This window comes from Eschrichtius robustus, chromosome 2 (assembly GCF_028021215.1).
Source record: "Eschrichtius robustus isolate mEscRob2 chromosome 2, mEscRob2.pri, whole genome shotgun sequence".
In the NCBI taxonomy this organism is placed as follows: domain Eukaryota; kingdom Metazoa; phylum Chordata; class Mammalia; order Artiodactyla; family Eschrichtiidae; genus Eschrichtius; species Eschrichtius robustus.
The window spans coordinates 105,195,846-105,222,057 of record NC_090825.1 but is presented as its reverse complement, the minus strand read 5'-3'; the positions used below and the strand labels follow the sequence as shown (position 1 = coordinate 105,222,057).

At 45.0% G+C, this 26,212-nt stretch overlaps 1 protein-coding gene across 2 annotated transcripts in view; it reads left to right on the top strand.

Annotated features, from left to right (window-relative positions):
• The window catches only part of MARCHF3 (membrane associated ring-CH-type finger 3), a 148,783-nt gene extending 123,634 nt beyond the window's left edge, over positions 1-25,149 (top strand). Inside the window, exons 4-5 of one of the 2 annotated variants that reach the window (XM_068534384.1) lie at positions 17,612-17,821; positions 24,223-25,149. In XM_068534384.1, the coding sequence (XP_068390485.1) occupies positions 17,612-17,821; positions 24,223-24,381 (369 nt within the window). In that variant the 3' untranslated portion in view covers positions 24,382-25,149. Of the gene's footprint in view, positions 1-17,611; positions 17,822-22,153; positions 22,179-24,222 lie in introns of those variants that run through there. The other variant, XM_068534385.1, reaches the window with a different exon arrangement.
• Positions 25,150-26,212: the final 1,063 nt, after the last annotated feature.

The following is a 26,212-nucleotide window of genomic DNA, read 5'->3' as shown; positions in this document are numbered from 1 at the left end:
GGTAAATTTCTTTAAAGACTGTCATCTACATAACTCGGATTGGTGACACTGGTTCTGCAGCTCATGAAGGAGAACCCTGGTTTTTCTCTTGAATTATGTATGTAATTGCCTCGGTTCTTCGCTTCCCTTTCTTGACAGGTGCCGCAGATTTGGGGAAAGATAAGAAAGACCCTGTCAGGTCTTGTCGCTTTGCTTTCCTCCTCCATATTGTTCACTAAACTTACATTCCTGTGCGGTGCCTCATGGCTGCCTGACTTCATTCGTGAAGAGACAGGGACCCCGTGAGATTGTCTGGGATAAAACTGTTTCTTTGCCATCCATTATTACAGAGCTAGAGGGATAGGTTTATGCTGTGATGGATACATGAGAGCAAAGTTATGTTTTTGTGTGTCTAACATGAAAGAGAAAAAAGTCTTTTGAAGCTTTTAGTTTAGAATACTGAAAAGCAGGCTTAATTCTTCGGTGTGCCACCTATTAAAATGCGTAAAACATCTGTGAAGACTGAGGTCAGATTAAAAGAAAATGAAATATTTTCTACTCATTATTTTATCATCACTTCACCTCCAGCGATCCTATTAGAGACAGAAAGTTGGAATAAATACTGAAGTTCAAAATCTTTTAGGGCTCTGAGGGAAAATGGCTAGTGTAGTTACGTGAAATGCTGCTGGCAGGTAGGAATAGCAGGAAAGTTGTAAAATAGAGTTTATAGGCATTAAGGACATACCTGTGTAGAATCTATAAAAGCAGAAATCAGCAGATGAAGAGAAAACATTCACCATCCTAGAAAATTATGCAGCCCCTCCTAACACTTTTCTTACTTCCAAAGGCTAGATCTTTGCATTAAAGCTGGCAAATGATGGGAGACAAGGCCTGAGAGATGAAACTAAGAAAAAGGCTCTAATATTTTGCTAAAGACTGGCTCCTCTGCTTAAAAGCTATGAGTTTAATGTTGAAACCCAGAAGTCATTCGTTCATCAAAATATACACATTTTCAGCTGCTTGTAAGATGTAGCTGACAGATGCATATGTCTGAAGAATGACCCTGTTGGATGAAGCTATGGCAAGGCGGAAAGAAATATCTACAAAACAGTGTTCATGCAAGAGTTGGGGGGGGGGGGTCTATAGGGAAATCTACAAGACACTTCAAGTCACTTTTACCAAGGCTGTTTTTCGGTCTCAGATTTTTAAAACACGGTTTATTCAGACACAATTCATTTACCACATAGTTCACGGATTTGAAGCGTACAATTCAGTGACATTCAGTGTATTCACAGAGTTCAGTAACCATCACCACAGTCAATTTTTTTTTTTAATAAAAAGATTTTTTTTAATTTGTCTACAGAAATTTCACTCCTAGGTATATACTTACAGAAATACATACCTATGTTCACCATGAAACATGTACAGCAATGTTCAGAGCAACACTACCTATACTTGCCAAAAACTATAAAATTCATGTGTCCATCTCTAGCAGACAGGGCTGGAACCAGAGTGAGGTAAGTGAAGCACTCACCTCAGGAGCAAAATTTAAATGGTGCCCAAAAATCTAGTGCTCAAGATAAATAATATTTTAATGTAATGGCTTTTTGCAATCAAAAGTAATGCAAAAACTCCACGATGAACAAAATATCAAATTTTTAAATAAAAGCAGGATCAGTATTACTGATTTTTCCTCAGGCTCCAGGATGGCTTGGCACAGAAATGACAGTAGAATGGACAAATAAATTATGCTATACGCAGTGAGAATAAATGAACTACAACTACAGCAATAGCATAGATGAATCTCACAGATATAATGTTAAGCAAAACGAGCCAGACACTAAAGTGTATGCACTGGTGACTCAAAAACAGGCAAAGTTCTTGTTCAAAAGTAGGTGAAACTAATCTAGGATATTAAAAATCAGGATAGTGATTTCCCTTGGAAGCGGGCATGGGAGGGGGAGGAGGGTTCTGTAACTCTAGGAATATTCTATCTCTTGATCTGTATGTTCCAGGGGGCATGTGAGGGGGAGGAGGGTTCTGTAACTCTAGGAATATTCTATCTCTTGATCTGTATGTTCCATGGGTTTTAAACTTTGGGAGAATCCATCTACCAGCTTACTTATGATTTGTGTACTTTTTATATGTGCTAAAAAAATTTTAGGAGTTGTCTTACTCTAGACCTAGAGATTATCATACTAAGTAAAGTAAGTCAAAGACAAATATCATATGATATCACTTACATGTGAAATCTTAAAAAATGATACAAATGAACTTATTTACAAAACAGAAGCAGACTCACAGACATAGAAAACAAACTTAGGGTTACCAAAGGGTAAACAGGGGGAGAGATAAATTAGGAGTGTGAGATTAATTTATACACACTACTATATTTGGAATTAACAGATACATACTATTACAGATAAAATAGATAAACAACGAGGACCGCCTGTGTACAACAGGGAACTGTATTCAATATCTTGTAATAACTGATAATGGAAAAGAATCTGAAAAAGAATATAGATATACATATATGTGTATATATATATCTATATACACACACACTCACATATATGTATAACTGAATCACTTTGCTGTACACCTGAAACATTGTAAATCACCTACAATCCAATTTTTTTTTTTTTTTTTTTTATGGCTGCGTTGGGTCTTGGCCGCTGCGCGGGCTTTCTCTAGTTGCGGCGAGCGGGGGCCTCTCACCGCGGTGGCCTCTCCCGCTGCGGAGCACGGACTCCAGGCACGCGGGCTCAGCAGCCCTGGCCCGCGGGCTCCAGAGCGCAGGCCCAGCAGCTGCGGCACACTGGCCTAGCTGCTCCACGGCACGTGGGATCCTCCCGGACCAGGGCTCGAACCCGCGGCCCCTGCCTTGGCAGGAGGCTTCTTAACCACTGCGCCACCAGGGAAGTGTCTATAATTCAATTTTTTAAATGTGTGGGGAAAAGAGAAGTATTACAAAAATAAAATTGAAAAAAGAATTCCCCTACTTAGAAGTGACGATATATACCAGCGACTTCAAGATGAGATGAGCCCCAGGAGGAGGAGACCACAGTCAATTTTAGAACTTTTTCATCACCCTAAAAAGAAACCTTACACACTTCAGCCTTCACTTTCCAGTCCTCACGTCCCTGCCCCCGCCCCCTCCCCCCAGCCCAGTGCAACCAAATCTCTATGATTTGCCTATTCTGGACATTTCCTATAAATGGAACCCTGCAGTGTGTGGTCCTTTGTGACTACTTTCCTTCACATAGCATAAGGTTTGCAAGGTTCAGTGTCAAATTTTATAGAAAACGTATCTTAACCTTCCTTGCTATCATTTTTATTTGACTCCTTCTCAACATCCTATTTACCTTAATATACTACCATTTACTGAGTCCTTATCCTGTGCCACTGTTCTAGGCACTTTCATGTTCTACTATTTGTATGTACAACCTTCTCCATTTTAGAAAGGAGGAAACTAGCACAGAGGTATGGATGGTTTATTTCCCTTTTAAAGTTTTGTCTTTTCCCTATCACAATTTATGTGATGAAACCCTGTTTGCTTTTTTTACTCTTTTATTGTGTGGAAATCATCTGTGCATTGATTTTTTTATGTGGTCTGAAGTTTTGCCATCTTTGTCCAGTAAAAGTCCTTTTATTCTTTAAGCCCTTTAATTTAATTTGGCTGCTTTCATGATTCTGCTGCCCTACAACTGCACAATTAATTTTTTAAATATTATAGTTTGTGCCCTAGGTTGATTTTTTTCTTAAACCAGGGTCTAAGGAGAGATTATGGATTCTCAGAAGGCAGTCAAATCCTACTGCCCATATTCTTATATTCATCAAAGCTCAGAGAGTTGGATTAGACCAAAGAGTGTCTTAAGACAGTTTAGGAAGATACTCTGGAACAGTGCTTCTTCTCTGCAGATACGTTTGAGAATCAGATCAAAGCTTGAACTCTCTCCCCTGAAATGCACAGACACCCAGTGTTCAGATAAAGTCACAAAGGTTTTCTGAAGCCCTATGCCCAGGGTCAAAGACCCCTGACCTAGAAGGATAGTTATATAAGCTGCAAGGGAACATGTAGATTTTCCAAAAGTGTCTCTTGCACCCTTAAAATGTTTTAAGCATGAAAAGTAAGGGAAACTTATCAACCCTTCACTGTAAATTCCTTCTTCTGTGAGGAGGCCACATTATAATTCTGGGGCGCCACAACAGCGGATATGACTTGCTAGTCTTGATGGGAGGGCTGCTGATTCAGTTCTGCACATATACAGGACTGGGCTAGTTATTAACTTGGGTTCTTCCACGGTTGGCTTGGTTCTGCCATGAGGGCACATGTCTCAGGATCGCTCAAGCTAAAAATGCATGTGTGTCTCCCGATTGGAGTCGAGCTTTCCCACAGGCAGCAGCTGTGTTCATCCAGCCAGTCTTCTGCTTGCCTGTCTGTAAATGCCAGTCCCTGACGTCATGACCCCTGTCATGGAGCCGTTGCCTCTACCCCTTAAGAATGTCTTCCCTGAAGGCAGCTCTGGGAGATTTGTAGCAAAATGGTCTACTAACATTGAACATAATCAAAAGAAGTAATGCCAGCAAAATGGAAACCATCACCCTCCCCTCACGTGACACCGCAGCGTATTTTTACCTGGTGGTCTGATATTCCGGGCCCCATACCTAATGGAGGGTATCTGAAGAGTCCAGGGGAGCAGTAAAAACAGGTGGCTGGGGGCTTCCCTGGTGGCGCAGTGGTTGAGAATCTGCCTGCCAATGCAGGGGACACGGGTTCAAGCACTGGTCTGGGAAGATCCCACATGCCACGGAGCAACTAGGCCCGTGAGCCACAATTACTGAGCCTGCGCGTCTGGAGCCTGTGCTCTGCAACGAGAGGCCGCGACAGTGAGAGGCCCGTGCACTGCGATGAAGAGTGGCCCCCACTTGCCGCAACTAGAGAAAGCCCTCGCACGGAAACGAAGACCCAACACAGCCAAAAATAAAATAAATAAATAAATTAAATTTTTTTAAAAAAACTGCTAAAATTATAAAAACAAAAAACAGGTGGCTGGGGGAGCCTGGACAGAGAGGGGGAGACTCTTCACCTGGATGTGAGGAGGCTAAGGAAGGGCATGTCTGAAATCTTACAAATCATGAACAACTTAGATAACGTGAGCGTGACGTTCGTAGCACGATCCAAATTACATGAATGCTGGTGGGCTCCCCTTGAAATTTGAGGGCAGGAGTGTCAAACAAAAATAAAGAGGTTCCGCCAAATACTGCAACTCATGATCTTAAGCCATTGCCTCCGGTGGAGCCTTGAGAGATTCCAGATCCATTCGTTGCTAAGATGTGTCTAACGTCAACAAGGTCAGACAGGCCCTAAATATTTGGGTAACTTTTTGGCAGCAAAACATTGGCCTGTAAGCACTGTGAACGTAAAAGTTCCTCTGTTCTCACAGTCGTCCATCTAGCAGAAAGTTCCTCTTTTCACAGTATTCCCATCCTTGCTGACTTTGGGAGTATATGGCCCTGGTGAGAATGTCTCTTCTGTCCTATATTTTACGCGTGCATCATATTTCATTGAAATCCCTCCACCACACTCTGCTTGGATAGCTTTCATACTCACATTCTCACTACATCTGAGGGACACAGATTTTTTAATGTGGTCCCATTTTGAGGACCTGGTTGTGAATTTGATTTCTCCCTCTCTATTCCTTTAAATATCCCCAATTCTTAAAATAGGGATGTATTATCCTTATTCATGTTATTCATCATATTCTCATCTTCTGTACAGTGTTCCAACTGGGGTTCGTACTTGGTACCCTGTCCTGGCACCTTTTACCCCATGATCCTGTCTTTCTGCTGGAAGTAATTATTCGAAGCTCCAGAAACCTGGGCTCCAACCACAGACCAACAGAAAGGGTGTTAGATGCCAGCAGCTTTACCAGCTGGGGGGCCAGGGGCCCCATAAGAGCCAAAAGGAAGCAGAGCTCCAGGAACTGGGAGCTGCTGTATGTGTCCTGTTTATAGTAGACTGCACGGTGTGATTCCATTGGCTCCCAGAGTAATCATTTTTATTGTTGGCACTATGCGTTTTATTGATTAATTTCTTCTGCAGATTTCTGTTTTCTTTCTCTTCATCCTCTCTTGGTTGTTTATCTCATCTTCTTATGTTTCCGGCTTTACATGGATCACATATGCCACATAATTCTGCAGTGCCTTCTCATATTTTGTTTTTGTTTTTGTTTTTTAAGATTTTTTTGACGTGGACCATTTTTAAAGTCTTTATTGAATTTGTTAAAATACTGCTTCTGTTTTATGTTTTGGTTTTTTGGCCGCGAGGCATGTGGGATCTTAGCTCCCCGACCAGAGATGGAACCTGCACCCCCTGCATTGGAAGGCGAAGTCTTAACCACTGGACCGCCAGGGAAGTCCCGCTTCTCATATTTTGGATAAGCAATCTCCATTTGGCTGTGATCACACAGTGATGATCTAAACTAATTAGAGCCAAATGATTCGCATTTTACTTATATCTGAAATTGCAAGTGAATATATAAAATTATTTTGCCATCTAATCCTGCTGTGCTGCTAATCTTATCGTTGGAAAATTTCAAACCATTGGTGTGAGTGTGTGTAGCATTTGTTTAAATAATGCTGAAGCCAAATTATAATGTTCCAGACACAAATATAATAATTATGGAGCATTATATTCCATTAACTGGCTTACCGGCCTGAGGACTCCAGGGAGCGTCACAGATCTCTAGGGTGTCCTTGAATATGATGTACACTTCAGCCAGATCACAGCTCTGAAGGCCCAGAGCAACTGCTAAGCATGTGTCTGTGACAGGAATTACTTTACTGGATTTGATCAGAAGAGTCGGGGAAGTGATTTGATATATGTGTGTATACATTTCAGTTAAACCCATCTGATTTCTACTCAAAGCGATCCCCAGGTTAAGAAGGATTTGTGTATTTCTTCGGCTAGTATTTATCAAGCACAAACTAAATATTTTAGGAAATGGGGATATAACTGTGAATAGGCCAGAAGAACGCTGTGTACTAATAGAGTTTACCTGCTAGGAAGAAAGACAGAATAAGCAAGTAAATAACTAAAAAGATTATCTGTGATGGTGATACAAGTTATAAAGGAAGAAACAAGCTCTTGTGGTAAAGGATGACTGGAGAGAGAGAAGGTAGGGGTTTGTGAAGGCCCCTCTGAAGAGGTGACATGTGAACCCATGACCCATGAGAAGGAACCAGATGTGGGAAGAGTAGCAGGCAGAAGCAACAGCCACTGCAAAGGCTCTGAGCCAGGCCAGTTCGGTATTTCTGAAACAGGAAAAAACACTGCAAAGGAGCACTGTTTGAGGGGTCAAAGGAGCTAGATTTGAAGGCGCTTCAACTTTTCTGTCGTGGACTCCTTGGCAGACTGTTGAAGCCTACGGATAGATCTCTTCTCATAATCGTGTTTTTCATTACATAAGACAAAAATACATAGGAATGCAAAGAAGACCAATTACATTATAATACAGCTATCAAAATATTTAAAAGACAAAGCTGTGACATAAAATATAAGTGCTGCTTTAACACGTTTTGTAGCAGATCTAATAACTAACTATGAAGAACAATTTGTCTGAAACAGTTGTAATGTGATATGAAATGTCTGTGGTTTCTCTAGGTGACAAAGTCACAGGTACTGCTCATACCACTAAGATTTTCTGCATTACTCAATGAAATACTAAATTTCAATTAGAGGCTGTGAAAATAAAGGTGTGATTTTTTTTCCCCCCCATTGTAAAATCACAGATCCCGTGAATCCTCTCCTTGGACCCCTTGGGGTCTGTGGAGCCCTGGGTACAAACAGCGGGGCTACATCACGCAGGTTTCGTGGGCCACGGCAAGGCGTTAGACTAAGCGCTATGGGGAGCCGCTGGGGAAATCTAAGCAAGAGAAGTGGTGTGATATTGCTGCTTTATATATAGAACCTGGATTCTAGGATAACAGGAGTAGAAGAGTGGGGCGACTATTACATGGTTCAGGTGAAAGACAAGGGTGGCTTGGAAAAGAGTAGTGGCCCTAGAGAGTGAGATGTGAACGTGTTCAAGATGTGTTCCAGAACTGCCAGGACCTGCTGATGGATTGGGTAGAGGAGGCGGAGAATGAGGAAAGGGAGATACGGACTTCACGGAGGTTGCTTACAAGAGCCTTTGGGTGTTGGTGTTGCCATGTACTGGTGTGGAACCACCTGGGAGCGGAACTGGTTTGTGGGAGAGTTAGGGTGGTGGCGGTGAATCCAGTGTAGCATTGTGGACCTGGTGAAGTGTGAGATGTTTATTACACAAATGGAGAGAGATCTAGTACGCAGCAGGATCCACAAGCCTGGAGCTCGGAAGAGAGTAGGGCCGAAAGATGACATATCCACTCTACAGTTGAACCTGACGTTTTGAACAAAAGTGGGAAGTTAAGACAACCTGAGAGGGGCTTTCACCACTCCCCTCAAAGCTGCACCTTCCCACTCCTTTGAGGGAGACCCCCCCCATTTGTCACTCCCCCCAGAGAGGTGACGGAACTTGATAAAGGTCACACAGCATAAGGGGGAACCAAGAGGGGGCACCTGGAAGCAGTGTCCCGTCTCCTGCTTCCAAGCATGTGTTTTATCTCTGCTCAGTGCTACTTCTCCAACCTTATCCATTGTGAGAGCAAACAAAAATTAGGATCAAGGTTTTATGTAGCACAAAAGTAAGCTGAAGGGAAGATGTGAAAGGACAGTAGGCTGCAGATTTCAAATACTGGCTCCTCCACCATGTAACCTTGAACAAGTCACGTAACCTCACTGAGGCTTAATACCCTAATTCAAAATGGGAATAACACCACCACCTGGTGTGATTAAATTCAGTAAAAATATCTGGCACATAACAGGCACTCAGTACATATTTTTGGTTGAACTCGAGTTGTATATATTTTTTTAAATTAATTAATTAATTTATTTTTGGCTGCATTGGGTCTTCGTTGCTGTGTGCGGGCTTTCTCTAGTTGCGGCGAGCAGGGGCTACTCTTCGTTGTGGTGCACAGGCTTCTCATTGCGGTGGCCTCTCTTGTTGCGGAGCACGAGCCCTAGGGCGCGTGGGCTTCGGTAGTTGTGGCTTGCGGGCTCTAGAGCGCAGGCTCAGTAGTTGTGGCGCACGGGCTTAGTTGCTCCGCGGCATGTGGGATCTTCCTGGACCAGGGCTCGAACCCACGTCCCCTGCGTTGGCAGGCAGATTCTTAACCACTGCACCACCAGGGAAGTCCCAAGTTGTATAATTTTTAAGTGGACACTTGGTATTGTCTTTTTCTCATATATTTCAAGGTAGTTTTTTTCTAGAAAAAAAAAAAAGATAGTAATTGTGATGAAAACAGTACAAAGGACCTTGAATAATTTACTGGATTTCTCATGCTATTTCATGACCTATGGAAAAATAGATGGTATTCCACGGTTATTTACATCTTAGGAAAAAAAGCTTGAACAGAAACTACAGGTTTTTCACCTTGTAGCAACAAAACACTATGTAGGGGCTTCCCTGGTGGCGCAGTGGTTAAGAATCCATTTGCCAACGCAGGGGACACAGGTTCGAGCCCTGGTCCAGGAAGATCCCACATGCCACGAAGCAACTAAGCTCGTGCACCACAACTACTGAGCCTGCGCTCTAGAGCCCACGAGCCACAACTACTGAAGCCCACGCGCATATAGCCCGTGCTCCGCAACAAGAGAAGACACCACAGTGAGAAGCCCACGCACCGCATCGAAGAGTAGCCCCCGCTCGCTGCAACTAGAGAAAGCCCGCGCGCAGCAATGAAGACCCAACACAGCCAAAAATAAATAAATAAAATAAACAAAATTTTTTTAAAATTTTAAAAAAAATACTATGTAGATATTTCTCTTGGGAACCTAAAAGGAGTGATACATAAGGAATGCTATCTCTAACCTAGAGGGCTAAAAGCAGTGAACTTCAGGACTTAATGTTCACCTGCCAACAAAGTTTCTCCTCACCAATTGATTTGATTAGTCTAACTAATATTGTAAGATCATTTCTGGTCAGGGTTACTGGCATCTCAGATGTTTATTCATTCATTTTCATGAAGCATCTACAATGTTCCAGCACTGTTCTTGGATCGAGGCATCCAAGAATGAACAAAAATGAAGTTCTGCCATCATGGAGCTCTCACTGAAGTGGGGAGCAAAAAATAAACAAGCAATCAGGCAAATAGATAAGCAGCATCATTTCAGAGAGTGTCATGCGCTCTATAGAAAATATAGACAGGTAAAAAGAAAAAGAAAAGGAAATGTAGCCAGGTAGTCCTCACAGGTGCAGAGAGCATTTTCAATAAGAAGGTGCCATTGGAGCTGAGACCCAAATGATGAGAAGGAGCAAACCGTGCAAGAATATGGGCAGAGCCCGTCCCCCATGTGAGAACAGCCACGTGTAAAGTTGAAAATGAAGGGGGAGAGGTAGTAGGAGAGACACAGAGGAAGGCAGAGGTGAGGTCAGGTTTTCTTGTAGTCCCAGGTAAACAGTTTGAACTATATTCTAACCACTGGAGAATTTTAAGCGAAGGAGCAACATGATCTGATTTATATATTTACAAGGTCACCGTGACTGCTGTTTTGGAACTGGACTAGGTGGTGACCAGAGTGGAAGCAGGGAGGCTGTTGCCTCCCAAGTAGGAGGTGATGGTAGCCCTGGGATGGCAGCAGTGGACATGGAGAGAGGTGCACAGATTCCAGATGTATGTCGAAAGAGTGCCGACCAGACTTACAGAAGGGCTGGATGTGCAGGATAAGACACAGAAAGGAAACAGGATGACAGAGTGACTTGGTGTTTGGTGGTGTCATTTACTGATACGGGCTGCAGAAAAGAAAGGTCGTGAGGTCCGTGCTAAATCAAGAGTTTGGTCGTGGACAGATTAAGTTTGAGTTGTCTGTTAGTCACGTAAGTGGAGCTGTTGAGTGGGCTGCTGAATATGCACATCTGGAGCTTTGGAAAGAGGCCGAGGCTGGAGATTGGCATTTAGGGTCATGAGCAAATCATCTGTGAAGTTTTCATTTGAAGTGCGTTGTTTCCAGTTGGGGTTGATGGATGTCTGGAGCGAGCATCTCCTTAGCTCCCCCGGAATCAGAATCTCCTTCTGAGCAGCTTCAGCTGTCCTGGAAATTCACTGACAGACTGCGGAGTTGGGGGGATTTAAAACACTGGCGGGAGTTTGTTTGGTTTTGTTCTCTGCTGTTTCAAGTTAACTGAAATGCATGATTTTCAGGTTTCATCTTCAGTTTTAAATCCTGCAGAGGACCTGTCACATGTCTTCTGATCGTCGCACTGCCCCTTTCACATTGCAGCTCTCCAGGAAAGCAAGACAGCTCAGTGCAGGCTGTGCTGGACTTCAAGAATAAGCCCTGTCCCAAGAAAGGCAAGCGCTTGGTAAATAACTCTGCCAAGTGTCAGATTAACAGGAGACGCTCAGGCAGATAAACATTCTGAGTAAACATTCTGAGATCTTGCCTTTTTTTTTTTCTTTTTTTTTCTACTCCATAAATTTGTTATGGTTCTATCACTTTCATCCCTCCTATCAGTTTCTTTCATTCTCATGATGGTTTCTCATTAAGGAGATTCATGGGGAAGGTTGTAATCGATCAGAGCTATTAGCCACCAGAGTGTAATCTGGTTCCAGTACAAACTGACCTGCCCGATGTCCTGTCTGCCTTGGAGATTTAAGCCGATTAATTTAGAGTCTGGGAGGCAGGATCTAATGTCCTGTAGCACTGCACCCTCTCACCCTTACCCACGCGTAAGGGATTTAACAAATTGACACTGTAATTAGAACTGAACCCACAGTTAACCCACCTTGAAAGTAACCACTAGTGCCTGGCTCACCTTGGATGTACATTTACAGCCAGTGAATGATGCTGTGTCCCTGGCAATGGAATGCTGCTTTAATTCCCTCTGCTGTCTCAGGCCCTATACTGCTGATTACGGTGGAGGTTTCTGTTTTGTTTCATTGGTTCGTTGGTTGGTTGGTTGGTTTTTGTACCTATTTCCAAGAGTAGATCAATCTCATGGTTCGGAAACAAGTCAGGTGATTGGCATGAGGTCGCCACAAAAAAGGGCAGCTCACTGCCAGGGCTTTCAGTAGCACAATCTCTGTCTGCTTTATGTTTTTGATGGAATCAGAGAACAAAAGGCAGGAAGGTGCCCTGGGCTGCCCACAGATCCCCTGGCAGCCATATGGGTGGACCTGCCAAGTGAAAGATGCCATGCAAATTAGCATTCTCGATCACAGACCTCTGCTCTTAAAATACAGCTAACCACCAAGTACAAGCTGAGGACTAAGGTCAAACTAAAGACTCTTCAAGAATGATATTTTAGCTGCAAAAGCTGTCCACAAGCAGCAGGATAAATTAATGGGTATTTTGCACCAGGGGAACCATGATAAGTAAATATTCCTTCTTGCACTGATAACACCAGTTAAGGTGCAACCTTCCTCCTCCTCCCCCCTTCATCCACCCGCTCTTCTCCCCCCCTTTTTTTTTTATTGATAATGATGATATAATAGGAGCACAGTCCTTGGAGCTAGACCACATAGATAAAAGCCAAGGCCAAACTTCTACAAGTTTTTTAACTTCTCCGAGCCTCAGTTTCCCTATCTATAAAATGGTGATGATAATAATGATACCTCTTTCAAAGATTACTGAAGAGTAGATCAGTTACTACATGTAGCAGATAAGATAGTGCTTGGCATATTGTAAGGTCTGAGTAAACATGTAAACTTAAGCTACTGTCATTCATTCAACCTTATGAACATTGAATGTGCTATAGATGCCAGTGACATAAAGGTAAGGGCCCACCTCAGGTCAGTGGGAAGACGGACACACCAACAAACCTGCCATTCTGCCTCAGCAGGCTCTTTACTGAATGTGTGGGAGATGAAGATGCTACTAAAGAATAGGTATAATACTCTCTATATAATAAGTATAACTGGTAAGAGAGGCAGAAGACATAGAAAAGCAAGAAATGTAATTGAACAATAATTGAGATCAACCTTTTGCCTATTAAGAATTAAGCTAAGGGCTTCCCTCGTGGTGCAGTGGTTGAGAATCTGCCTGCCAATGCAGGGAACACGGGTTCGAGCCCTGGTCTGGGAAGATCCCACATGCCGCGGAGCAACTGGGCCCGTGAGCCACAATTACTGAGCCTGCGCATCTGGAGCCTGTGCCCCGCAGCAAGAGAGGCCACGATAGTGAGAGGCCCGCGCACCGCGATGAGGAGTGGCCCCCGCTTGCCGCAACTAGAGAAAGCCCTCGCACAGAAACGAAGACCCAACACAGCCATAAATAAATAAAAATAAATAAATTAAAAAAAAAAAAAAAGATATGGCCCCTACCTACCTTGCTAACTGTGCTTTAGGTCTCCCCCTCTTACTTGCCACGATCAACACTAAAAAAAAAACTTTCAGTTTCTGGAACCCACCATTAAAAAAAAAAAAAAGAATTAAGCTAAAATGCATGACAATGTAGCTGAGATTAAACGTCCAGAAATTGGACCTTATTGTGGTTTAGTAAAAGAATTAACATAGAACAGAACAGCAGCCTAAAAATATTTTATAAAGTTACCATGATAACATCCTGGCCAGCCAACCATTCAGTTATCTGATGTACCAATAAAACAGCAGGACTTAACGTATTCCACCAAGCTGAAAATCTGCAAAACATCTAGTGTGTGCATGTGCAGGCATGTACACACACACACACACACACACACGCACACATGCAAATGCCATTTGGTGCAGAAAGAAAACATAAATATGGAGAGCAAGGAACAGAAGTGAGGCTGGTTTCAATCTCACCTCTAATACCCACTTGCAATCTATCCTTAGGTGAGTTACTAAACTCTGCTCCCCAGTGTTTGCATCTGTAAAATGGGGATAATGTTAGCACCTGCCTCACAGGGTTATTGTGAAGACTCAATGAGACATTGCATAAGACACTCCAAATAGCTAGCAGAGGCTTGCCCCAGCCTTGGCTCAGTAATAGTTTATTTTATTGCTATAGTTTGCTGTGCACTAGACACCTCCCTCCCCTGACTCCCTCCTCTCTCCCTGTCTCTCTCCCTCCCTCCCTCTCTCCCTCTGGATGTATATATATATATATTTACACAAGTAATCCATGTTCATTTTAGAAAAACAAGAATATACGTACAAAAAGGAAAAAATTAAAGACCATTCTGATTCCACCACCAAGAGTAGCAACTATTTTGCTAGTATCCCTCTGGTCTTTGTCTGTGTAAATTCACTACATCTATGTAAATGTCCACGTGTATGTAAATACATCACTACATATACAGGATCATACTCTACATTCTGTCTAATAGAATTCTTTTCCTGTTCAGCAATATATCATGTCAGTAAATATAAAATATACATTACCATTTCAGATTACTTTATAGTAGTCTGTTTTAAGTAAATTCCATATCGTAGTTAGACAATCCCCTATTGCTGGAAACTTGAGGCAAAATCCCATTTTCTCTGTTATAAACTCTGTTTGTATAAACATCCTGTATCAGCCTATTTGGATACTTCGGCAGAGGTTCTTACCATGGCACAGGGCAAATTTTTCCTCAACAACAGACGTTACCAGTGGTCTTATTCATGGGGCCTGCATTTGTGTAGGAGATAAATTATACTTAGGGTCCTGAAGAAGTCACAGATTTTAACATAGCAGTACCTGTTTGAAGAACCTCATACCTAAGTGTGACCCAGCAGCAAACCATACAAAGAGTAAACTGAGCCAAAGAAGAACATGTATAGTGTTAATAAGGTGCAGAATCCAGGTACTGGTGGTCATGGACATAAAAAGTGGCCTGGAAATTTTTCAGGAATATAGAAGATCAAAGAACAATTAGAAAATAGGAAACTGGGAACAAGCAATAGCAATTTCTAGTTTGCCTTTGCAATTTATTTAACATCAAACAGAGCTCAGTAGTCATCCACAATTACCTCCTTGCATTCCTGAGTCATTTCATTGAGCAATGTCAAGGGCCACATAAAGTGCTAAGTTAGTTTTAATAAAACGTACTCAGAATTCCCAAGGAACAGAAACTGAGGGGAGTCTTAGCCAATGAGGTAAGCTTGTCTGTGCACATCTGTCGTGTAGTTATTGAGAACCTACTATGTTGCAACAAGTGGGGACACAGAGAAAAGTAGGCCAGGCTCCCAGATCTGCTTCCAGGGAAAATCTAAGCTGTCAGGGGGTGAGGGAGAGAGCACAGGGGGTCGGGCCGCTGCTAGGTCGGCACTGTTGTTAAAGAATCTGGACTTCTTAATGTCTTGCAATTTCAATTTTCAAATATTTTACTGACAGGACATCTGAATAAGAGTGGAGAGATTCTGATACCCTTCTCAGTATCACCTGGAGCAGTCATTCTCCCTCGCTGAGCCTCTGTAAAGTTGGGATGACAAGGCCTCATTTCTACTCTCCACAGAGATAGTGCCAGTATTTAGATAAGAAAACGTTAATAACTAAGAGCTCTTTGAATTTCTTTGAAGCTGCCCAGATGAGGTAGCACGACAACACGTAGCAGGGTTAATACTGTTTGCACTTGATCATTTTGGTATTGTATTAAATTTTTATAACACTGCGTTTATATTCACAGACCAGTCAACTCCCCATAATCTGTGTTTTAATATGTATTCAGCTCCATTTTTGAGCTGAGGTGACTTCTTTCAGCATCTCAGCCCATTTTTAAAGTGGATTGTCACTGGAAAGGGGTAATTTAGGCATTCGGGGTCATTTACTATTCGCCTCAGGCAAACATTCAAGGGAGGGAACATTCCAGAAAACTGTCTTCTGTGCCTTTGACCTCCCATCTCTTGTGCTCACTCCTTGAGGCCTTTGTTGGCCCTTACACAGCTCTTGCCTCAACTTGCTCGCCTTCTTCGCAGCTCGTATGTCCCTTGTCTCTGCCCTGAGTTTGGCCTTCCCCCTCTCTCCAGTCAGTTCCATCCACTCTTGCCTCCCCTGTCATGGTCCTTTCCCTCCCACCAGCGGTTTTGTAGGAGACGCTGTGCTGGCCCCTCGGGGTATCTGCTCAGCAGCCCACAGCACTGCTAGACCCCGAGATGAGATGGAAGCCAGCCAGCCAGTGTCTCTCCCACCTCACCCTATCATCTGTGTGTGACCTCACTCCTTCCCTGGACTCCTTGGCCTCTGTCATTACTACAAGGGATAGTGAGATGGGAATGTCAAATTACTTGGGCACATTTCCATGCTAATCCAAAGGAAAGCCACCTGGCTTCATTACCACTATGCTCTGACACCAATAGGTAAGCATGCCATTTCCTAGAATGGATTATGGAAAACATCTCAGCAGACATTTAGCAGTCCCCCAAGTGGGAGGACAACAACCCTCTTTCCCGTCCTGCAGGAATGCTCATCTCTAGTCTTTCAACAAGCTGACGTTTTCCCCACCCTTTCTGGAGTTGGTTCAGTCAAGATGGTAGCACAATTAAGATGTCAGAGATGGTCCTGCGTAGGAGGTTCAGGGTCCTAAAACATAAGGCCGGGGCATTACAAGACTCATGGAGTCAGATGAGTGTCATTCCCCAAGACCACCCTCAGACTCAGTGATTGACTAGAAGGACCCACAAAGCTCTTAGAAAAGCTCTTAGACTCATGGTTACGGTTAATTACAACAGAGGGATACCAGTTAAAACCAGCAAAGGGAGAAAGTGCATGGGGCAACGTCCGAGAGAAACAAGGCACAAGCTCCCAGATGTCCCCTCCAAGTAATATCACACAGATGTGCTTAATTTTTCTAGCAACAATTTGTAACAACGTATGCAAAGCGTTATCTGTCAGGGATGCTCACCCGAGCCTCAGTGTCCAGGGTGTTTACTGGGGTCAGTCACAGAAGACATGCGGCACCTGCACGAAAGACCTCAAACCACTCTGACTCCAGCCCCTACAACAAAAATAGGTGTTCAGCATAAATCACACTGTTGGCATAAACTATCTGCTTACACTGGCACCATGTGGCCCGAGGCCTCAGGCATACAAAAACGCTCTTATGAGGCACATTATTACAAGGACTCAGAGCTCTTCTCTTAGGAGCCAGTCTTAAAAAACAGGTCTTTCTTGGGAATGTGCAGGATTTGAGCAACCTGGGCCTGCTGAGTTAACCCTTTCCTGCACACATTCCCAGGGTCAAGACACAGGAAGGCTCTGGCACATGACAGTACCTCCTGCACCTCAGTGACCTTCCAAAAATAAGGTCCTCTCTGCCTTCCACATAGGGTCACTGTGATATCAAAATAATAATCATTGAACTCTTTTCAAAACCAGCAGGACATCTACAGCGAGGATGCTTTTATTATTATTATTACTATTTCTATCATCATAATCACTATTGTCATATTTTACTCACATCATAATCACTACTGTTCATGGGACAGGGCATGGGAATGAGCCCTTAATGCTTCTGTGTGATCTCAGAACAGGTCAGAAGTGCCTTTTTCCAGATGCTGAAGACAAGGACAACCTCAGAGTAGTGTGTCTTCACTCCTCCCTGGCATTTAACCCTGTCCTTGCTTTTCTCTGTCTCCCTTCCCTTGGCAGTGGCTCAGAAATCCAGGCCCCCAGCACGAGAAGCGGACTCTGTTTGGAGACATGGTGTGCTTCTTGTTCATCACTCCTCTGGCTACCATCTCGGGCTGGCTCTGCCTACGGGGCGCTGTGGACCACCTGCACTTTAGCAGTCGGCTCGAAGCCGTCGGACTAATTGCACTCACTGTCGCACTCTTCACTATTTACCTCTTTTGGACACTAGTAAGTATGGCCCAGGGCCCGGGAGTTAGGTCGGCGGGAGCTGGCAGCCCCCCAGCTGGCACAGCCTTCCCTCTTGTCTGTAGCTCATCTCCCCCACCCGGGAGCAGACAGACCTTCAAATGCTGGCGAGAGTGTGTGATTCGATCTACTACCGCACGTGAATGTGTGTGTGTGTGTGTGTGTGTGTGTGTGTACGTGTATGTGCACTGCTGGGAAGAGGAGATGAAGTAAAGAAAAAGCCCCAGCTTCTGAGAGTTCCTCAAAGACATGCACCCCAGACATCCCTCTCCTCTTATAGCCAAGGACTCCATCTGTGAGGAGGCCTGGCGTTTTCTTTCTCTCGTTTATGCTCCTCACTCTTGCCGGGATTGTGATGTATGGTGAATGATGCACTTGGCCACCGTTGCTGTCGCTGCCTGCACAGATCATGAATCCTCCTGCTGGTTATTTTCTTTTTATGTCCTGACGCGGCCTAAAGTCCTTGTTGGACGTGGAGCTTCACTTCGTCTGATGATTATTCTGGGTTGGGATATTGACTCTGCTGCCCATAAAAACACTAATTCATCTAGCTGAGAAGCTGTCACTAAAGAAAAACCATTTCCCAATAAGTGTTCCTGCTGTATATGAGGGGAAAATCTTTAACCCTCTCTGGTTCTTTATAGTTTTAACCCCATGATTGCTCGGGTACCAGTTGGCAGAGCCCACAAAGCACAGCACCTGCCGTCTCTCGATGCTTCCCTCTGAGACCTGCAGGGAAGAATGTCACGATCCTCTAGGTTTTCAGAAACCGAGCCCCCTGCTTCCTGGCATGACTCTTCTGTGCCTGCTCATCTCTAATCCGAGCACATTCCATTGTTATTCAATATGTATTTCCTGTCTAGACTGTCCCATTCCCACGCCCGCAGCACAGTGTCGCATGTAGAAGCTTCTAGTGCTCACACTTGCTCCCTTGCTCTGTCTCCCGAGTCCTGCGCCACCAGCTGCCATTCCTGCCACACTGACCAACCGCAACCCCCTGCTCATCGCGTTTCCCTCTTGTCCAGCTCTTTGCCTCCTCTCAAGGGGAGATTTCAGACAATAAATGGGGGACACATTTCAGTCTCAGTGAGAGGGGCATGACAGGAGCCTTGGTAAGCAGGTAGTGTTCCGATGCTTGGAGCTTTATCAGAGGCCTCTGGTTAAGGTAGGCATTCTGTTCCCAGCCTAATGAAGCCCCCAAGCAAAACTATTACTGTCTCCTTTAAATGTCTATGCTTCCAAAGTGTGTCCTGATTCATTGTGAATCAAGCAACCAGGCTGACTCAGAAGCCACAAGGACACGGTGATGGGAAGAGGATTAAAAATAAGAAATTAGGGAATACCCTGGCTGTCCAGTGGTTAGGACTCAGAGCTTTCATTGCTGAGGGCCCACATTCAATCCCTGGTCGGGGAACTAAGATCCCACAAGCTGTGTGGCATGGCCAACAAAAAAAAAAGAAAAGAAAGAAAGAAATTGTCTGTCTACTACTGTCTAACTACTGAACCACCTTGGGAAGTCATTTCACTTCGCTGAGCCTCAGTGTCCTCATCTGTAAAGTGGGGATGAGATTAATACCCATCCTGCCAACTTCCCCTGGTCTTACGAGATTGAAGTGAAAGTGTCCATGGGAAAGCGCTTTGGAAAATAATTAAGTGTAAGTTTTTACCATGTTTAGAGGTTTGCTAGTCTCTGATTTTTCTTATACAAGTGCCTAAGATGAAGGACGGATGAAGATATAGACTTAAATGCTGGGCATTCAAACCAACTTAAGGCCTTTTTGAAAATCTGCTTTGTAAAGCACACACCTAACAAGAAAGAAAAAAAGAGGGGGGTGGGCAAAAGAGGGAAAGAAAAAAAGAGATTACCTAGAGAAAACATGGATGTGATCCTATTTCATCCCAGGTGAAAGGAAAATTTGGGAGGGAAGGGTCCCCAGAGTGGCTCTTTCAGGAGACTGATAACATACGTCGTTCCAGAAATGCTTCCAAAAGGCAGTGCTGCGTGGTAAAAAGCACATCCCTTCAGAATCCAAAGGCTCTGTGTTTAAACCCAAGATTTAGCATCCTGATAGCTGTGTAACTTCAAACAGGTCCCTAACCTTTCTGAGCATCCTTCTCCTAATGCAGAAACTTGGGGAAGCGACTGCTAACCCCTGGGCCAATGTGCTATTGTGAGGATGAGGTGGGATAACTTCGGGAACATCCATCAGAGCACCTGGCAGAGGACGGGTTTTCTTCCTCTGACTGCTGTGCTCCTGCACATCCCGCACTGCCCCCCGGCTCCCTGTAAAATGCCGAGCAGCTGGAGGGAAAGAAGGGCGCTTCTCCCCTTTGGTGTGAAAAATGCGTGGCCATAGCTCAGCAGCAGGTTATCGAATCTAGACTAACTCCTTCCCAGATAAATGCAGTACCGAGCGACCCTATCAAGAGCCGTAATTCAGAAGCCGACAGCACTTGGAAACTGCCCTCCAGCAGAAACCCACTGTAAACAAGCTGTCAAGCTTAAGGAGAATATGCTGTGAAAATGTCTTAGATAAACAAACACAGTGTCAGTCCCAGCCCGGCTTCTCGGAGGAGCCCTCCTGGAAGGGCCTCGCCGGGTGCTGTCAGGAGGGACCCGCACCCGTGCTGCTCGCCTACGGGTGCCTTTGGAGCTCCTTGCCTCCACCAGGGCCCCGGCTTGACGCAGACTCGGGGAGTTCTGCCTTCTGGAACCTACTGTGCGGAAACACAGGTGTCTGGGACCCAGGAGGCCAAGACCTCGACCACCTCCTCCCTGAGAGCTGGGGGGGGGGAGGGGAAAGGTGCCCCAGAAACATCACTGTGCATGTCACAAACCATTTGAAGCCCGTGGACAGACCCGAGAAGAGTAGGCGAGAACTGAGTCCACATGAAGCATTTAGAAAGTGTCCACGTAGGATCTGCATTAGCCCAGTGTAGCGATGCCCACGTGCAGTGAGCCCCAGGAGGTACCACCATCCACCACGTCGCTGATGCAACCAGTGCCCAGCCCAGAAACCAGTTAAATCACAGGATGAAATGAATGATGATCCGGCTCCTCTGGCTGACTCCCAGTCCCACGGGTTAATCATTTAAAATCTCTTTACGAAGGGGGAAGCTCCCACAGAACACTGACCCGGCAAGGCTCACTGCGGGGCGGGTCTAGACACACCCCGAGGGTGTCCAGCACGACCTGGTGTGGCTGATTCACACCCGCGCCGCCCTCTTCTCTTCCACGGTGCCATCACAGGTCAGTGAGCTGGCCCAGTTCTGGGAAGGCAGCTTCCAAAGCCCTGGCCCCATCAATATGCTTCGGTCGCACCATAAACTCCCGAGAGGGCAGAATCAAAATTCGTAAGGAGATTTCCCAAAGCCTGCTGTGACTTTACAGCAAAGCTTCAGTGCAGCCCATCACCTCCCTCAGGGAGAGGTGATGCTAATATGCTCCAGCCCTCTGTGTGCCATGCACGTGACCGCAACTCTCTGTGCAGACCTTGCCCGTGACAGGAGGTTAATAAATAGCCTTTGGATGAAGACATGAAGACACTTCAAGAAACCCATCCCATGAAGAGTAGTGTTTTTAGAATAGTGGCCCTGTGCTCTTTTTTCACCCTCTTTCTTTAAAACCTCAGAAATTTAAGAAATATCTAAATGAAGCTCCCAGCGTTACTATTGCCATAGCTTCTTCTTCCTTCATGTTGTTTATTTTTTCCTCACTGCCTCTTTATTGCTCTAAATCAAACCTGCTTTATCCCTCTTCTGTTCCCCCAAGGGGAGGGAGTGTCTTGGCCCTCCTAGAGACCAAAGCCAGGACTACCCAGGGCGACTGCAAACCCATGGTCCCTCTGCCCTGCACCTACCTTCCTTTATTTTCCCCGATGCAGCGTCATCTTCATGATGCTTTCTTCTTATTGGTTGAATTTGCCTGCAGACATGGTGGTGAACAGCAATCAAGATAGATTAATGCGTAATAAGATCTCGTTCGTTTGTCCGAACGAGCAGGCTGATTTTTGTACTTCCCGGCCAAGGAACCAGGAGACCTGCTAAGTCATGGACTCCCCACGTTCCCCCGTGCTTCACAGGCTTGAACGTACATGCGAATCACCAGGGGATCTTGGTAAAATGCACGCTCTGATTCCTTAAGTCTGGGCGGATCCCACAGGTGCGACATTCTAACAAGCTCCCAGGTGGTACGGCCTCCACGGGCACACTGAGAGCAGGGCTTTCAAGGAAACAGCCCAGCCTCTCTTTTTCTTTTTGCCCCCAGTTTCCTGTATCCAAGAAGGAGTGTCACAAAGTTATCTTCTTTTCCAGATTTAACCCATCAGAAATGACAGGCCAAGAACACTAACGTGTGGCAGTGGCACTGTGCTAAGTGCTTTTTATGCATTATCTCTGATATCATTATTCACGTTTTACAAACGAGGACACCGGGACTTGGAGGCAGCAAACAACCCTCCCAAAGTCGCGGAGACATCAGTAGAGGATGGGGCTTCAGCCCGGTGCACCCGCCCGCAGCCCTCGGGCTGCTCCCTACTGCGCACAGCTGCGGCTGCTTCTGCTGCTTACTGAAGACGCCAAGCATGCGCATCCCAGGCGAAGGGACTCTTGATTTCAAATCCAGCTTTCCTGTAATATTTCCAGATTCCAGACTTCTTGTACTGCCTCAGCTCTTCATTAGTACTTGTCTGTTTCCTACCCCTTCCCTGCCCTTGGCCCTGAACAGCACGCTTTCCAGCCTGCCTCTTACATTCATGAGTAGCACCAAGCAGCAGCAGGACAGAACAGAACAGATATAAGAGAATCAAGCTTAAAAAAAAAAAAAAAAAAAAAGGAGAAAAAAACCTCTGTTCCACTTTGGCATGTTCAGAGCCTCTTGGAGAAAAGCACATCTGTGTGAGTTTAAAAGCTTTTATTTTCATACTCAAATGTCTCTGGCATTCAGCCTGTGGCATCTGCTTTCTAGCCTCAGAAATCTAAGTGAGTGGCCTTGGATTTCACGATCCTGCCGTGAAGACAAACAAGCGCTTTCTGATCAAGGGCCTGCATTCTCCTCCACTTCCAGCAACACCGAGCTCAAACCACAGGGTCAGCCCACTCTTTGACCAACGGAGACCCTGTACCAGTGTCAGCATGACCCACACAACCCAGGTGGTTAAACAGCCCATACCTGGATAATTTGTCACTCTCAGGTCATGGGCACCTTCCTCCCCAACACTTACCTAGTTATCTGGATATTCTCAAACTAGAACCTGCTTCCACTTTTAAAGGCAGTTTGTACATCTTCAGAAGAACAGATTATTTGAATTTCCTGTGTGGTTCATCAGTGCTTTGTGCCAGCCTTCTCCAAAGCAAACCACAGATGTAAGCATCTCATTCCAGTATATTTACACAAGAAGCAAGCACTTTGGGGGCAAGCTATGTCACAATTGATGATGAGTTTACTGCTCGTGCTGTCCTGTATCATGTAAGAGAGGCCTAAATCTAAAGCAGTGTTGCAGTTAGAAGGTACGGGATACTTAGTCACTCATCCATTCACTCGGTAAACTTAACTAAGCAGCTTCCTAAGCGCCAGACACTATGATAGGTACACAGCATGCAAAGATGAATACAACACAAGACCTGCCCTCAACATGCTTCTAGTGCAGGGTGAGAGAGAAACAAGTGCCGTGGTGTACAGGGCACTGATGCCACGCTGAGGTGGGCACAGGCACTGGCTCAGGAAGAACTCATCAGCAGAGTTGGTGCCCATGCCGAAGCTTCCCCACTGGACGCCATGGAAGGACTGAGCTGGAGGCAATGGGGATCACCCACAGGGGCCGCCAAGTACAGTTGTTCAGTTTGTCCACAGCACAGTACGAAGGGTGCCCTTCCTATCATACCGTGAATGGGGTCCTTCGAGTTGTGCAGTGTCCAACCTACAGAAGGGTGCGTGAAGCCCCAGCATCCCTCTCATTTAACAGAGAGAAACTTGACGACCAGAAAGGCACATTGCCTAGTCCCGCAGCTGGGCAAGGGCTGGCGCCATACCTACTCTGCCCACTGCCCCCAGCCAACTTTCTTCCCCACTGATACTTTGGGGCCCAGACCACTATCCTGAAAATAAATCCAAACTCGGGAGGAACCTCATTTCCTATTAATACTCTGATTTTACCCAGTTTGAAGAGGCACGAGGGAGACCTGCCCCTTGTTCACACGTGGGTGCACTATGGCTGGGGCCAGTCTCCCAGCACTCAGCTGCCTGCTACAGCAGTTTCCCCCCCGGCTCCTGCCCCGCTGTACTGCTGTTTGGAGCTGTTTTAAATGGCGTGTATGTTGTTTGGATTGATAATCAGCTTCCGCTTACCTGAAACCTTCCCTTATTCTTCCTCTCCTGACCCCAGGTGTCATTTAGGTACCACTGTCGATTGTACAATGAATGGCGTCGGACCAATCAGAGGGTGATTCTCCTCATTCCAAAGTCTGTCAACGTCCCTTCTAACCAGAAGTCCTTGCTGGGCCTCCACTCTGTCAAGAGGAACTCAAAGGAGACGATTGTTTGATGTTCGTGTGTTTGGTTGGTTGCTTTGTTGTTTGGGGTTTGGAAGTTTCTGCACTGGGGCCATGCACTGAGCCACCCCGAGACCCTTCCTCGAGCCCGTGAGTCGAAGAACATCCAGAGCCATGTTATCACGTCGCCCTGAGCAACAGACTCTGCCTGAAGAAAGCAAATCGCTCTCTGACTTCAAATCATGGATGCTGCAATCATATGATATTTGCTAAGCTGCCAAACATGTTTATTTAGCAGATACTGTATGGAATTTTCTGAACACCTCTTTAACATATGAGGAAGGTTGTCCTGCTAAGGATGCAATTCAATTCTTCCTTTTTTATTACTATTTCAAATATATATATATAGATATATGTATATATATATTAAACTTAGATGATAATCGAAGTTGAAAAGCCAGTGTTAAAACTGATTTCATGGTTGGTTTGGATGGGTTTTGTTTGGGTTCGTTGGTTTGTTGCCCAGTTTCTACTGTAGATTCTTTGGGGTAATTTGATAGCTTGAGTGGTCTTTTCCATCTCTTCCATGTCCCTTACTCAAGGGGACACCGTAACGGCTGCAGGACAAGTCATATTTGAAGGATGTTTTGTACTAAACTTCATTTAATTATTCAGTTTTTAAAGGAAAAACAAGCGTGGCAACTCTCCCCACAGTGAACTGTTTATTTAAATTTCATTAAGGAGAAAAACAATTTATGGTGAGAAGCACGCTCCTTTCAACTTGTTTGGTAATGACAGCTGATAGAAGCTATTTTCTAATAATAAATATCCAGTGTGTGAAAGACAAACCCCCACTGATTGCAATACTATTTTTTTTAATCACAAAACCTGTGAAGTTTCCCAAAGTAGATTTGAAAAAGGGAAAAAAAAGCAAAAGCAAGAAGGTTGGTGCTCCTATTCCCATTTCATTTAGCACATGTCTTAATTCTTCATTCGCATTGAACTGGAGGATCATTAGACATTTCTAGGAACCCTGGACCCTGTTTTGCATATCAATTAGCATTCCCATTGCTCTGCCAAATTTCCGGCTCGACAGGTAGATGTGGCCAAAAAAAGCCTGTCCGAGTAGTCTAAGACCCCTTTGTCTGATTTCCCAAAAAAAAAAAAAAAAAAGGCCCACGCAGTGCCTTCCCCCAACCATGAGCCAATTCTGTCACAGACTGAAATAGGCTTTTTCCAAGGGCTCCATGTCCCTCGTTTATCCATCGCAGTGTAAGGGGTCTAGACTGCTCCCTGCCTTTGTGTGTCCACTGAAGCCAGGGAGCAGACATGCTGTCTGAGGAGAGCACTCGCTCAGATTGGCACTCAGGCTCCCATCCGCCCACCTGCCCACAGCCCAGAAGAGAAGGCGGAGCCCAGCTTTGGGGAATGCTTAAAATATGGATTTCTAGAACATGACCCACATTGCAACTATCACTCCAGCGTCTGCCTCATGCTCCAGGAGGTGCAAAGGAACAGGCAGTGAGGACGGTAACGATTTTTGTCTGCAGATTGATCAAGCTGATGCAGGTGTCGCCTTTGTCTGGCAAGCCCTCCGTTCACAGACCGATCCCCGCGCTGCCAGGGGAGAGAAACAGCTGTACTGCTCTCCGCTGCAAAACTCAGATGTGCTTTATGGCCTGTGACAATAGGTCTCCCCCCACCACGCTTCACTTTGACACTTCAATTCCAGTAATATACGTCTCAGCCCTTCTGTTTGCTCGGCCCTGCTCACCCCTCTGGGCTGTCGTTAGCTGCGCCACCATCAACTGTTTCTTAATTGACCTTTCTAAAATGCTGGACACCACTGGCTGCACGCAGCTGTCACACATTAAATTTCCAGAG